At 45.0% G+C, this 14,942-nt stretch overlaps 1 protein-coding gene across 1 annotated transcript; it reads right to left on the reverse strand.

The window, feature by feature from the left end:
* Positions 1-9,511: 9,511 nt before the first annotated feature.
* Positions 9,512-14,175, reverse strand: LOC101026071 (zinc finger protein 433-like). The gene is given in 5 exon segments (XM_031659866.1): positions 9,512-9,990; positions 10,307-11,070; positions 11,232-12,429; positions 13,774-13,834; positions 14,040-14,175. Coding segments are annotated over 5 exon segments (2,349 nt in total). The 3' UTR covers positions 9,512-9,800.
* Between the last annotated feature and the right edge of the window lie 767 nt (positions 14,176-14,942).

Here is a 14,942-nt window from a genome sequence, read left to right on the forward strand (position 1 = left end):
GGCGGAGGTTGCTGTGAGCCAAGTTCGTGCCATTTCACTCCAGCCTGGGCAACATTTCACTCCATCTCAAAAAAAAAAAAAAAAGACAGAGAGAGAGCGAAATTAGCCTGGTAAGGTGTCCTGTGCCTGTAGTCCCAAGCTACTCAAGAGGCTGCAGTGGGAGGATCACTTGAACCCAGTTGTCCAAGGCTGCAGAGAGCTATGATCAGGCCACTGTACTCCAGCCTGGGCCACAAAATGAAACCAAGCTGGGCATGGCTCACGCCTGTAATCCCAGCACTTTGGAAGGCTGAGGTGGATGGATCACGAGGTCAGGAGATTGAGACCATCCTGGCTAACATGGTGAAACCCGTCTCTACTAAAATACAAAAATTAGGGTGTGGTGGTAGGCGCCTGTAGTCCCAGCTACTTGGGAAGCTGAGGTAGTAGAACTGCTTGAACCTGGGAAGTGGAGGTTGCAGTGAGCCGAGATTGCACCTGGGCAACAGAGCGAGACTCCGTCTCAAAAGGCCAGGGCAGTGGCTCATGCGAGTAATCCAACACTTTGGGAGGCGAGGCAGATGAATCACCTGGTCAGGAGTTCAAGACTAGCCTGACCCAACATAGATGAAACCCCATCTCTACTAAAAATACAAAACATTAGCTGGACATGGTGGTGTGTATCTGTAATCCCAGCTACTCGGAAGGCTGAGGCAGAAGAATCACTTGAACCCAGGAGGCAGAGGTTACAGTGAGCTGAGATCGCACCATTGTACTCCAAGCTGGACAACAGAGTGAAACTCCACCTCAAAGAAAAGAAAAGAAAAGAAATGAAACCATCCTACCTGGGGATTCCCCTGACCACTTGGATCATCAAATTGTGGGACACAGAGTGTGATGGTATTCCCTTATGGACTAGATCATTTTAGCCATAAGAGATGCTTGGCCTACTGAAGATTTACCAGAAGAGATGACTTCCTGGCAGTCAATGGAAGAGGCCCTGATAAATTTCGTCAAATTAATCAATGATGGAGGGAAGGAGAAAATCAAAACAAACAAAGTGTGCTGCACATTCAGAATTAATGAGTAGGTCAGCTTGCTCTCTGATCTCTCCTCAAAGTCTTTTGTTTTTTATTTTTTAAAATGGAGATGGGGTCTCAGTATGTTACCCAGAATAGTCTCAAACTCCTGGGATCAGGCAATTCACTCGCCTCAGACTCCCAAAGTGCTGGGATTACAGGTGTGAGCCACCATGCCTACCCCATTCATAGTTGTTTGATGCCTAGTGTCCTAGAATCCTGTAAACCCTAGATGTTAATTCCCCTTAACCGCTCTATAGATAAAAACTTGAACATTAAAAAATGTTAATTTTTCCCTTTGAGATATTATTTCAGGTCCCGCATAACAGTGAAACTACTGACTTCAGTTGCTCTGAAGGACCCCAGTAGTAGCTGACTCACCAAAGAAGGTAGTTTTCACATCCTGATGATTTAATCCCCTGTACCTCAAACGATCAATAACCCCAATTTTTCAGCCTCTTGCATGCCACAGTCCCCTTAAAAATCCCAGCCTAGGGTGGGTCCAAGTGCAGTGATGCTTACAACTAATTGATCACAACCAGTTACAGATGTCTTTGTTTCTTCTCCACTCCCACTGCTTCAACTGACTAGCCCAATAAACAAAAAATCCAGCCCAGAACTTTTTGGGGAGTTGGATTTGAGGGCCCTTCCCATCTGCTTGCTGGGTCACCCCGTGATCATTAAACTCTTTCTGTGCTGCAAATCTTGCTGTCTCCGTGTATGGGTCTGTTACTGCACAGTGTGCATATGAACCTGGTGATTCTGTAACACTGGGGCTTCTTGGAGGTTGAGGAAGGAGGCAAGCCATTGGCATTCCATGGGACCAGTAAAGCAGTTTGTACTGCCCAGATAAAAAAAGTGCTTCAGGGTGCATCAGAGGAATGGCATGGCCCTTTGCTATCTTTCTCGAGTCCTACAGTGGGACAAGATGTATATGATGTGGGAGAAGCACTGCAGATTTGGAGAAATTTAGAAACCCAGGAACAGGGTAAACTTGGTAATCCAAAAAGGGCTAACAAAGGGAAAAAAGAAAAATCAACAGAAAGAAAAGAGGAGCTAGGGAAAGGGACCAATAGGAGTCACCCATGAGCAAATGTGGCATAATTTGTTGGGGGCAGAAACACCCTGAAAAGAAATAGACAAACAACCTAAGACTTTATTAGTGCCCTTATGGTGGAAACTACAGCCTAAACTGCAGTTTCATCCCTTCCCTTCTGCCCCTATGGAAGAAGAGGAAGATGACTCAATCTTTCATTTTATTGTCCCACTCTACCAGGGGTGGATTCCACCATGGCTCAGAGATTAGGACTGGGGCAAGGTCAACTCCATGTTCAAGCAGTAGGGGGAAACCAGAGGTCCCATATCAAGTTCACCATTTCCTGTTGCCCCCCAAATAAAGAGAAGACTATTACCTTAGTAATAGTCTGTAATCCTATTACAGGGTGGAATGTACTTTCATCTCTGGAAATCCAGAAACAAATCCTGGTCAGTGGGCTGCCATTGATGGTTATGGAGGACAAACGACCCAGATAAAAAGGACTTTAATACATCTAGGTATTGGGGAAGCTCCCCAACCCATATATGGCATTTATTATCCCTATTTTAGAAAACATTTTAGGTATGGATATTCTGTTAGGAAAGACTTTGCAAACTTGAGTGGGAGAATTCAGCCTGAAGGTGCTGTAGTAAAGGCTGTTCTCAGGGTAGAGGCAAAATGGGAACCTGAATAGATTTCTGCTCCTAGGCAGGTTGTCAAATTTAAAGAGCACAAATTATTAGGCTGGGCTCGGTGACTCACACCTGTAATCCCAGCACTTTGGGACGCTGAGGCGGGTGGATCACCTGAAGTCAGGAGTTCAAGACCAGCCTGGCCAACATGGCAAAACCCCATCTCTACTAAAAATACAAAAATTAGCTGGGCGTGGTGGTGCATGTCTATAGTCCCAGGTACTCAGGAGGCTGATAGCTTGAACCCAGGAGGCGGAGATTGCAATGAGCCGAGATCACGCCACTGCACTCCAGTCTGGGCGACAGAGCAAGACTCCATCTCAAAAATAAGTAAATAAATAGTAAAAATTATTTTGGGCAGGCGGGCTGTGGAGGACATGATGAAATAAGTGCAACTAGGCTGGGCGTGGTGGCTCATGCCTGTAATCCCAGCACTTTGGGAGGCTGAGGTGGGTGGATCACAAGGTCAGGAGATCAAAACCATCCTGGCTAACACGGCGAAACCCTGTCTCTACTAAAAATACAAAAAAAATTAGCTGGGCGTGGTGGCGGGCACCTGTAGTCCCAGCTACTCGGGAGGCTGAGGCAGGAGAATGGCGTGAACACAGGAGGCGGAGCTTGCAGTGAGCCGAGATTGCATCAGTGCACTCCAGCCTGAGCGACACAGCCAGACTCTGTCTCAAAAAAAAAAAAAAGAAAAAAAGAAAAAGAAATAACTGCAATTATTGAGGAACTGGTAAGTGGAACACATTATCCACCCAGCTCAAGCTCATTTAACAGTCTCTCTGGCCTGAACACAAACCAAACAGTACCTGGTGGATGACTGTTGATTATCAGGAATTGACCAAGGTAACCCCATCCATACATCCTGTAGTTCCCATTACTCAGGTAGCTGATCACGTAGTGTCCGTGCTGGGGATGCATCACAGTGTTAGATTTAGCTGATGTTTTTTTCAGCATTCCTCTCTTTAATCACAAGACCAATTTGCTTTTACCCTGCCAGGCCGCTATTGGAATAAAAGGGTTCATGTTCAGCTCTCCACTTATTGGTCCTCCAAAATAAAGAGAAGACTGTCACATTAGTAGATGCTACAGTGGAATGTGTTTTAATCCATGGAAATCCAGAAAGACGCCCTGGTGAGTGGGCTGCCATTCAAGGGTTGCTCCAGAGTTATCTCCAAAGTCCTACGATTTGTCACAGAATGTTGGCTAGAGGCTTGTCTTCGTTCCCATTCCTGTCATCTTTCATGGTTTAAATATATATATATATATTTTAATTTTATTTCATTATTTATTATTTTATCTATCTAATTTGACAGGGTCTTGCTGTGTCACTCAGGCTGGAGTGCAGTGATGCAATCATACCTCACTACAGCCTTGAACGCCTGGGCTGAAGTGATTCTCACGCATCAGCCTCTTGTTGCTGGGACTACAGGCGTGAGCCATCTGACCTGGTCCTGGTTTCATTATATTGATGATATCATGTTAACCTCTGAAGACTGTAATGTGTTACAGGAAAGTCTTATACCATTGTGCGCTCATCTACAGGAATGGGGATGGGCAATCAATCCTCAGGAAATCCAGGGACCACAGCCCGCAGTGAAATTTTTAGGAGTGATATAGTCAGGTAAGACACATTGATTATCAGGCATAGTAATTGACAAAGTCCAACACTTTGCTAAAAATATCATTCAATTTACAAAATCTCATTTAGCTTATTATTTAAGCATAGATACCCATAACAAAGAGAGTGATGGCTATGCAAAATTATACTGGGATAAAGGAATAATAAACTGTCCTTAGGAAACCAAGTAATGTAGTCACATGATGTTTGATGCAGTTACATATAACAGGGCTTTTATAAAGAGCTTGTGCTTGCCTAACAATAGAGTATCACACAGAAGCCATAATTCCATCTTTTTTTTTTTTTTTTTTTGAGACGGAGTCTCGCTGTGTCTCCCAGGCTGGAGTGCAGTGGCGTGATCTCCTCACTGCAAGCTCCGCCTCCCGGGTTCACGCCATTCTCCCGCCTCAGCCTCCCAAGTAGCTGAGACTACAGGCGCCCGCCACCACGCCCGGCTAGTTTTTTGTATTTTTAGTAGAGACGGGGTTTCACCATGTTAGCCAGGATAGTCTCAATCTCCTGACCTCGTGATCCACCCGCCTCGGCCTCCCAAAGTGCTGGGATTACAGGCTTGAGCCACCGCGCCCGGCAATTCCATCTTATTTACCAGTTACTTGTTCATGAGTGATATACTTCTCTTTCCATATAAACCTGAGTTGCTTGTTAGAGTGGTTGTCAAAAATTAAATTTAACCTTTTTTTTTTTTTTAGACGGAGTCTTGCTGTGTCTCCCAGGCTAGAGTGCACTGGCACGATCTCAGCTCACTGCAACCTCTGCTTTCCAGGTTCAAGAGATTCTCCTGCCTCAGCCTCCCAAGTTGCTGGGATCACAGGCGCCCACCACCACGCCTGGCTAATTTTGTATCTTTAGTAGAGACAGGGTTTCACCATATTGGCCAGGCTGGTCTTGAACTCCTGACCTTGTGATCCTCCCGCTTTGGCCTTTTAGATCATTTGCCCATTGGATATGTCCTACCACGGTCAAAGTAATACAAGAAAGGTATATACAAAGACCAGGTGTGGTGGCTCACGCCAGTAATCCCAACACTTCATGAAACCCAGATGGGTGGATCACTTGAGGTCAGGAGTTCGAGACCAGCCTGGCCAACATGGTGAAACTCCATCTCTACTAAAAATACAAAAATTAGCCAGGCGTGGTGTTGGCCACCTGTATCCCAGCTACTTTGGAGGCTGAGGCAGGAGAATCACATGAACCTGGGAGGTGGAGGCTGCAGTGAACCGAGATCTCACCACTGCACTACAGCCTGGGCGAGAGAGCCAGACTCCGTCTCAAAAAAAAGAAAAAAATACATTAAAAATCCCTTTCAACACCACAATAAAAGTTAAATTTGGCTGTTTGAAGTGGCTCAAGCCTATAATCGTAGCACTGTGAGGCTGAGGGAGAATTGTGTGAGGCTAAAAGTTGAAGAACAGCCTGGAACCACAGTCAGATCACATCTCCACAGAAAAATTTTAAAAGTTGGCAGGACATGGTGGCTCACACCTATAATCCCAGTACTTTGGGAGGCTGATATGGTTGGATCACTTGAGGCCAGGAGTTTGAGACCATCCTGGCCAACATGGTGAAACCTCATCTCTACTAAAAATACAAAAATGAGCCAGGCATGGTGACAGGTTCCTGTAATCCCAGATACTTGGGAGGCTGAGGCAGGAGAATCGCTTGAACCTAGGAGGTGGAGACTGTAGACTCCATCTTAAAAAAAAAAAAGTTACCTGGGCATGGTGGTGTATGCTTGTAGTCCTACATATGCTAGAGGTTGAGGCGAGAGAATCACTTGAGTCCAAGAGTTAAGGATGCTGTGAGTTATGATCCCACCATTATACCCTGGCCTGAACAACAACCGTGTCTGGCCCAAAATCAGTAAATGTTTCCAAATAAAACATTGTGATATTGCAAAAAAAACTGGATGACAGGCTGGGCATGGTGGCTCATGCCAGTAATCCCAGTACTTTGGGAGGCTGAGACAGGTGGACTACCTGAGGTTGGGAGTTTGAGACCAGCCTGCCCAACATGGTAAAACCCCGTCTCTACTAAAAATACAAAATTAGCCAGGTGTGGTGGTGCAGGCCTATAATCCCAGCTACTTGGGAGGCTGAGGCAAGAGAATCACTTGAACCTGGGAAGTGGAGGTTGCAGTGAGCCAAGATCGTGTCATTGCACTCCAGCCTGGGCAACAAAAGCGAGACTCCGTCTCAAAAAAACAAAACAAAACAAAAACTGGATGATGAATTGCTGGGTCACGTTTTTCTGAGGAAAATTTAAAGTTCATTTATCTTAAAGGATTTTTCCTGTTTTGTTATTTGACCTTGCTTCATGAAAATGCACTTTGGGAGGCTGAGGCGGGTGGATTACCTGAGGTCAGGAGTCTGAGACCAGCCTGACCAACACGGTGAAACCCTGTCCTTACTGAAAATATAAAAATTAGCCCGGTGTGGTGGCGAGTGCCTGTAATCCCAGCTACTCAGGAGTTAAAAAAAAAAAAAAAAAAGGCCGGGCGCGGTGGCTCAAGCCTATAATCCCAGCACTTTGGGAGGCCGAGACGGGCAGATCACGAGGTCAGGCGATCGAGACCATCCTGGCTAACACGATGAAACCCCGTCTCTACTAAAAGATACAAAAAACTAGCCGGGCGTGGTGGCGGGCGCCTGTAGTCCCAGCTACTCCGGAGGCTGAGGCAGGAGAATGGCGTGAACCCGGGAGGCGGAGCTTGCAGTGAGCCGAGATCAGGCCACTGCAATCCAGCCTGGGCGACAGAGCGAGACTCCGTCTCAAAAAAAAACAAAACAAAACAAAACAAAACAAAACAAAAAAAAAAAAGATAAGGCAAAAATGGCTCTAGAAGTCCAGGAGCTGCCTCCTCTCACCACAAGGCCAAGTTTTTTGTTTGTTTGTTTTTTGAGACGGTGTTTCACTCTTGTTGCCCAGTCTGGAGTGCAATGGCGTGACCTCGGTTCACTGCAACCTCCACTTCCTGGGTTCAAGTGATTCTTCTGCCTCAGCCCCCCAAGTAGCTGGGATTACAGGCATGTGCCACTATACCCAGCTAATTTTTGCATTTTTAGTAGAGACGTTTTTCCATGTTGGTCAGGCTGGTCTCGAACTCCCGAACTCAGGCGATCTGCCCACCTCAGCCTTCCAAAGTGCTGGGATTATAGGCATGAGCCACCGCACCTGGCCACAAGGCCAAGTCTTTTTTTTTTTTTTTTTTTTTTTTTGAGACGGAGTCTCACTGTGTCTCCCAGGCTGGAGTGCAGTGGCGTGATCTCGGCTCACTGCAAGCTCCGCCGCCTGGGTTCACGCCATTCTCCCGCCTCAGCCTCCCAAGTAGCTGGGACTACAGGCGCCCGCCACCGTGCCCGGCTAATTTTTTGTATTTTTAGTAGAGACGGGGTTTCACCATGTTAGCCAGGATAGTCTCGATCTCCTGACCTCGTGATCCACCCGCCTCGGCCTCCCAAAGTGCTGGGATTACAGGCTTGAGCCACCGCGCCCGGCCAAGGCCAAGTCTTATGCCACTGGAAAGACACATGTCATACACCTGAGGTGTGAGACAATGCTCTTCAGTGACCATGATGGATCAAGGCAAAACAAGGGCACTCTGTAACCATGTCTCAGAATAGTATAGAAGAAAACATATTTCAAATTATCAAACTGAGCAAATTTTTTTCAGTAATGTGACTCATTTGTAATTCTCATATATCTCACTGTCATGTATGGCTTTTGGTCATATTTATTACGATATTACACCCTCTTTGACAACAAGTATGGTACTGGTGGTCTTTGGCAAGATGTCACTGAGAACATTATGAGTTAACTTTTGGTACAATGAGTGAATGAAAAGTTAGAATGAAAAGAGGCCAGGCAAGGTGGCTCACACCTGTAATCCCAGCACTTTGGGAGGCTGAGGCAGGCGGATCACAAGGTCAAGAATTCGAGACCATCCTGGCTAACACAGTGAAACCCCGTCTCTACTAAAAAAAATACAAAAAAATTAGCTGGGCTGGGTGCGGTGGCTCACGCCTGTAATCCCAGCACTTTGGGAGGCCGAGGTGGGCGGATCACGAGGTCAGGAGATGGAGACCACGGTGAAACCCCGTCTCTACTAAAAATACAAACAATTAGCCGGGTGCGGTGGTGGGCGCCTGTAGTCCCAGCTACTCGGGAGGCTGAAGCAGGAGAATGGCGTGAACACGGGAGGCGGAGCTTGCAGTGAGCTGAGATGGCGCCACTGCACTCCAGCCTGGGCGACAGAGCGAGACTCCGTCTCAAAAAAAAAAAAATTAGCTGGGTGTGGTGGTGGGAGCCTGTAGTCCCAGCTACTCAGGAGGCTGAGGCAGGAGAATGGCGTGAACCCAGGAGACAGAGCTTGCCATGAACAAAGATCGAACCACTGCACTGCAGCCTGGGCGACAGAGCAAGACTCCATCTCAAAAAAAAAAAAAAAAAAAAGAAATGAATAGGGAGAGAGGGCCATCTGTAGGGTTGAAATCCATGTGGATTTCATCGCCACTCAGATCAGAAAATGCTTTCCCACATGGCTTACAGTCATATGGTTTTCCTCTAGTGTAAGTCCTTTTGTGAATTATACCCTCTTTGATGACAGGTATGCTACTGAGGGTTTTTGGCACAAAGTCACTCTGAAAAACCTGAGATAACTTTTAGTATTATGAACGAACAAAAAATCAGGATCAAATGTTCTAAGTATATAAGCATGAAAATTAAAATTTACATGAGGAAAAAGATGTCTGGGATTTTGTCCACTTGGTAATATTGACTCACAATGTTCGAAAAGTAATGTGGTAACATAAACTTGATCTAATGCATGATGGCACTGAGACATTTTATTACGGCTTCTCAATTAACTAAATAGAGAATAACAGCTGGGTGCAGTGGCTCATGCCTGAAATCCCAGCACTCTGGGAGGCTGAGGCAGGTGGATCACTTCAGGTCAGGAGTTCAAGACCAGTGTGGTCAATAGGGTGAGACCTCGTCTCTACTAAAAATATAAAAATTAGCCAAGCGTGGCGGTGCACACCTGTAATCCCAGGCATCTTTTTCCTCAGGAGGCTGAGGCAGGAGAATTGCCTGAACCCAGAGGTGAAGCTTGCAGTGAGCCAAGATCACGCCACTGCACTCCAGCCTGGGCAACACAGCAAGACTCCATCTCAAACAACAACAAATAGAGAATAACATGTTAGTAGGCAGTTGCTATAAACATTTGTTTACATTGTCTGTATTTGAAGGTTCTTAGCAGATCTGAAGGCTTTCCCATATTGCTTATATTCATAGGGTTTCTCTCCAGTGTGAGTCCTTTCATGTACTCGAAGTTGTGAGGCAGATCTGTAGACTTTCCCACATTGCTTACACTCTTAGGGTTTCTCTCCAGTATGAATCTTTCTATGCATTTGAAGTTGAGTGGCAGATCTGAAGGCTTTACCACACTGCTTACATTCGTAAGGTTTCTCTCCAGTGTGAGTCCTTTCATGATATCGAAGGCTACTGGAAGAAATGAAGGCTTTCCCACATTGCTTACATTCATAGGGTTTCTCTCCAGTGTGGGTCTTTTCTTTTTTTTTTTTTTTTTGAGACAGAGTCTCGCTCTGTCACCCAGGCTGGAGTGCAGTGGCCAGATCTCAGCTCACTGCAAGCTCCGCCTCCCGGGTTCACGCCATTCTCCTGCCTCAGCCTCCCGAGTAGCTGGGACTACAGGCGCCCGCCATCTCGCCCGGCTAGTTTTTTGTATTTTTTTAGTAGAGACGGGGTTTCACCGTGTTAGCCAGGATGGTCTCGATCTCCTGACCTCGTGATCCACCCGTCTCGGCCTCCCAAAGTGCTGGGATTACAGGCTTGAGCCACCGCGCCCGGCCCAGTGTGGGTCTTTTCATGATACTGAAATGCAGTAGAAGACATGAAGGCTTTCCCACTTTGCTTACACTCATACTGTTTCTCTCCAGTGTGAGTCCTTTCGTGGTACCGAACAGAACTGAAAGAAATAAAGGCTTTTCCACATTGCTTACACTCATAGGGTTTCTCTCCAGTGTGAGTCCTTTCATGTCTACGAATGGCAGTGGAAGAAATGAAGGCTTTACCACACTGCTTACACTCATAGGGTTTCTCTCCAGTATGAATCCTTTTATGACACTGAAAGGAACCAGAAGAAGTGAAGGCTTTGCCACATTGCTTGCATTCATAGGGTTTCACTCCAGTGTGAGCCCTTTTATGTCTACGAAAGGAACCAGGCAAACCGAATGCTTTCCCACAATCCTTACATTCATATGGCTTCTCTCCAGTGTGCACCCTTTTGTGTATATGCAAAGAAGAAAAATAATTGAATGCTTTCCCACATTCCTTACATTCATAGGGTTTCTCTCCAGTGTGTGTCCTTTCATGTACTCGAAGGATCTTGGCAGATGTGAATGCTTTGTCACACTCTTTACATTCATAGGCATTCTGTCCTCTATACATCGTTGCATGTATTTGAAAGGAAGAGAAATTGTTGAATGCTTTTCCACATTCCTTATAGGGTTTCTCTCCAGTGTGTGTCCTTTCATGAATTTGAAGGTTTCTGACAGATCCAAAGGTTTTTTCACATTGTTTAGATTCATACAGTTGCTTTCCAGTGTGAGTCCTTTCATGCATTTGAAGGTGTGAGCTGGAAGGTTTCATTACTGCTTACACTCATAGGGTTTCTCTCCAGCGTGAGTCCTTTCATGATATCGGAAGGAAGTGGAGAAAATGAAGGCTTTACCACACTGCTTACATTCATAGGGTTTCTCTTGAGTGTGAGTCCTTTTATGCATTTGAAGGTGTGAGGCAGATCTGAAGGCTTTCCCACATTGCTTACAAGCATAGGGTTTCCCTCCAGTGTGAGTCCTTTCATGATATCGAAAGGAAGTGGAAGAAATGAAGGCTTTTCCACACTGCTTGCATTCATAGGGTTTCTCTCCAGTGTGAGTCCTTTTGTGATAGCGAAAGGAACTGGAACGATTAAAGGATTTACCACAGTGCGCTCATTCATAAGGTTTCTCTCCAGTGTGAGTTCTTTCATGTCTTAGAAATGAACTGGGAGAATCAAAGGCTTTTCCACATGTCTTACATTTATAAGGTCTCATTCTAGTGTGCATTTTCATGTGTCTTTGAAAGTTAAGATAAGATAATGCTTTCCCACACTGTTTACATTCATAGGGCTTTTCAGAGTGGGTCACTTCATGTCTACAAAGATAACTGGGACACTTGAATGCTTTCCCACATTTGGTACATTCATAAGGCTTTTCCTCACTGTGAGTTCTTTCATGTATTTGAAAGGAATGGAACCATCTGAAGGCTTTTCCACATTGTTTGCATTCATATGGCTTCTCTCCAGTGTGAGTTCTTTTATGTTCATAAAAGGAATTGGGACTACCAAACGCTTTCCCACATTCCTTACATTCATAAGGCTTCTCTCCAGTGTGAGTTCTTTCATGTATTTGAAGGGAATTTGAATAACTAAAGGCTTTACCACATTGTTTACATTCATATGGTTTCTCTCCAGTGTGAACTCGTTCATGTATAAGATATACTCTGAGACAAGGGCAGGCTTTCCCACAAAACTTACACTTATAAGGTCCATCTCCATTGTGCATTATCATGTGTCTTCGAATGCTTGAACGGGATATGAAGGTTTTTCCACATTCTTTACAATCATAGAGTTTTTCTCCAGTGTGAGCCTTTTCTTCCGTTTGAAAGGAGGGGTGACATCTGAAGGCTTTCTTACGTTGTTGACACTTATATGGCTTCTGTCCATATTCCTGATACTCAGATGGCTTGTGTGCAGCGTCAGCTCTAATGTGCCTATTAAGGGAAGAATGACCCAGGAAGACTTCTCCACACACACTGCTTTCACATGATTTTACTCCAGGAGAAGTTTTTTTGTTCAGTGTGTCATCTGGAATCTGGCTAAAAATTTCTCCACAATGATTTTCTTCTGTATTTTCATCGACTCTCTCTCCCAGAAGACTTCTGTGAAAAATGAGAAGCACATTATTGAGGGTTTGTTTGTAAGTGATTTTATGTTTATTAACAAGGATTGCACTTGCATTTTCAACATTATCCAGGAAAGTGTAGGCTTTCTACCCTGTCTAAATTGTTGGAAGTTGACTGGACCATATGGCTACAAGATGGTCTATCTATACCTATTATTTTTTAAAAATCATATGTTTAAAAAAGAAAAACACTATATGATAATTGGTTTTTTTTTTTTTTTGAGATGGAGTCTCGCTCTGTCACCCAGGCTGGAGTGCAGCGGTGTGATCTCAGCTCACTGCAAACTCTACCTCCTGCGTTCATGCCATTCTCCTGCCTCAGCCTCCCGAGTAGCTGGGACTGAAACCGCCACCACCCTGGATAATTTTTTTTTTTTTTTTTTTTTTTTTGAGACAGGGGTCTCGGCTCTATGCGCCCAGGCCTGGAGTGCAGTGGCCAGATCTCAGCTCTTTGCAAACTCCCCCTCCCGGGTTTACGCCATTCTCCTGCCTCAGCCTCCCGAGTAGCTGGGACTACAGGCGCCCGCCACCTCGCCCGGCTAGTTTTTTGTATTTTTTAGTAGAGACAGGGTTTCACTGTGTTAGCCAGGATGGTCTCAATCTCCTGACCTCGTGATCCGCCCATCTCGGCCTCCCAAAGTGCTGGGATTACAGGCTTGAGCCATGGCGCCCAGCCCGTTTTTTGTATTTTTTTAGTAGAGATGGGGTTTCACCGTGTTAGCCAGGATGGTCTCGATCTCCCGACCTTGTGAGCCGCCCACCTCAGCCTCCCAAAGTGCTGGGATTACAGGCATGAGCCATCGCACCCAGTCGAAAATTCTTAATAATATTTACATGTTTACTGTTTTACAAATACTAAACTTCTGTATCATTTTCTTGAGTCAGGGTCACCATATAGCCCAGGTTGGAGGGCAGTCAGTGGCAGTGGCATTGGCATCATCATGGTTCACAGCACCCTTGAACTCCTGGACTCAAGTGATCTTCCTGCCTCAGCCTCCTACGTGGCTAGGACTACAGGTGTATGCCACATGTATTGCTAGTTCTTTGTTTGAAATGAAGTCTCGCTATTTTGCTCAGGATCTTCTCAAACTCCAGGCCTCAAGCAATCCTCCCACCTCCAACTCCCAAACAGTTGAAATTACAGGTGTGAGCCACTGTGCCCAGCCTATGTCACATTTAAATATAAGTTTTTAGAGTGAATATTTTAAGAATAAATAAATTTAATGCTAGGTATATTTTCTTTATTTGCTGCTTCTTAACATATTCTTGCATTCTAAGATTTTCTAGAGAGACATTGCTTTGTCTTGTGAGTTTAAATCACCTTAGATTATTCCTGGGATTTTTGTACTGATCTTCAATGTTCTCGTCTTTCCATTTTTCTCCTAGAATACAGAATCAGAAAAATAGTGCTGAATTAAAATAAAATTATGAAAAAATGACTATAGATTCTATGTTCACGGGACATTAGAGCCATACCTCATTTATTCATCAAAGTATTGCCTGTCCATATTCCAAATCAAGGAACAGCATTAATGAGCTAGAAACACTTGTCTCATCCATTGGGGAACATAATACTGTCATTCTTACCTATAGAGGCCAGGTTCCTCAAGGTTTCCTGCATCACTTCTCTGTAGAGATTCTTCTGGGAAGGATCCAGCAAAGACCACTCCTCCTGGGTGAAGTTCACAGCCACATCCTCGAAAGCCACCGAGTCCTGAAACATCCCACACGTATAGAGGAGGATGGGTGAGACTGACAGCACTGGGGGTCTATACCCTCTTCCTAAGACGTTTCCATGGTGCTATGGACTCCAAACATTTATTCCATTTCTTGGTCATCTGACCCATTACTCTCTGTCTACACTTACTTTCTTCTATAAATCACTTCTGATGCTGGAACAGAATTAAGCAATAAACCAACAGCAGAATAGAAAAACGTGTCTTTTCATGGAATCCAGGGAGAAAGGTGCACTGCCTGGGCTGCTCTTAATGTCTGTTTGTAGCATGGGTTTACAGCACCTGTCATAATACAGTCCTCTAAATTCACATGCAAAAAAATGTTAACATTAGCAGTCCTGAGGCTATATATCCTTGAAAATGCCTGTTCACAAAGTTTAACCATTGATGATTACCTGGAAGGGGGATTTTATTTTGATTGAAGCGCAGACAACAAAAGCAAAAAAACTGGATTTTGCAAGGGGTTCAACCAACCCAACTGATAAGAGAGTCAGAACTATCTAAATAAAAAACTCATGAATAGAAATTTTGTGGAAAACAGTACTGTGGTAGGAAAACTTACATTGTAATTGATGAAATGCTGAAGGCTGAAAGGAGACAAGGTTCAGGGATAAAACTCCAGCGCACTGGCCAGGCGCGGTGGCTCAAGCCTGTAATCCCAGCACTTTGGGAGGCCGAGACGGGTGGATCACAAGGTCAGGAGATCGAGACCATCCTGGCTAACATGGAGAAACCCCGTCTCTACTAAAAAATA

This window comes from Papio anubis, chromosome 20 (genome assembly GCF_008728515.1).
Source record: "Papio anubis isolate 15944 chromosome 20, Panubis1.0, whole genome shotgun sequence".
Lineage (NCBI taxonomy): Eukaryota > Metazoa > Chordata > Mammalia > Primates > Cercopithecidae > Papio > Papio anubis.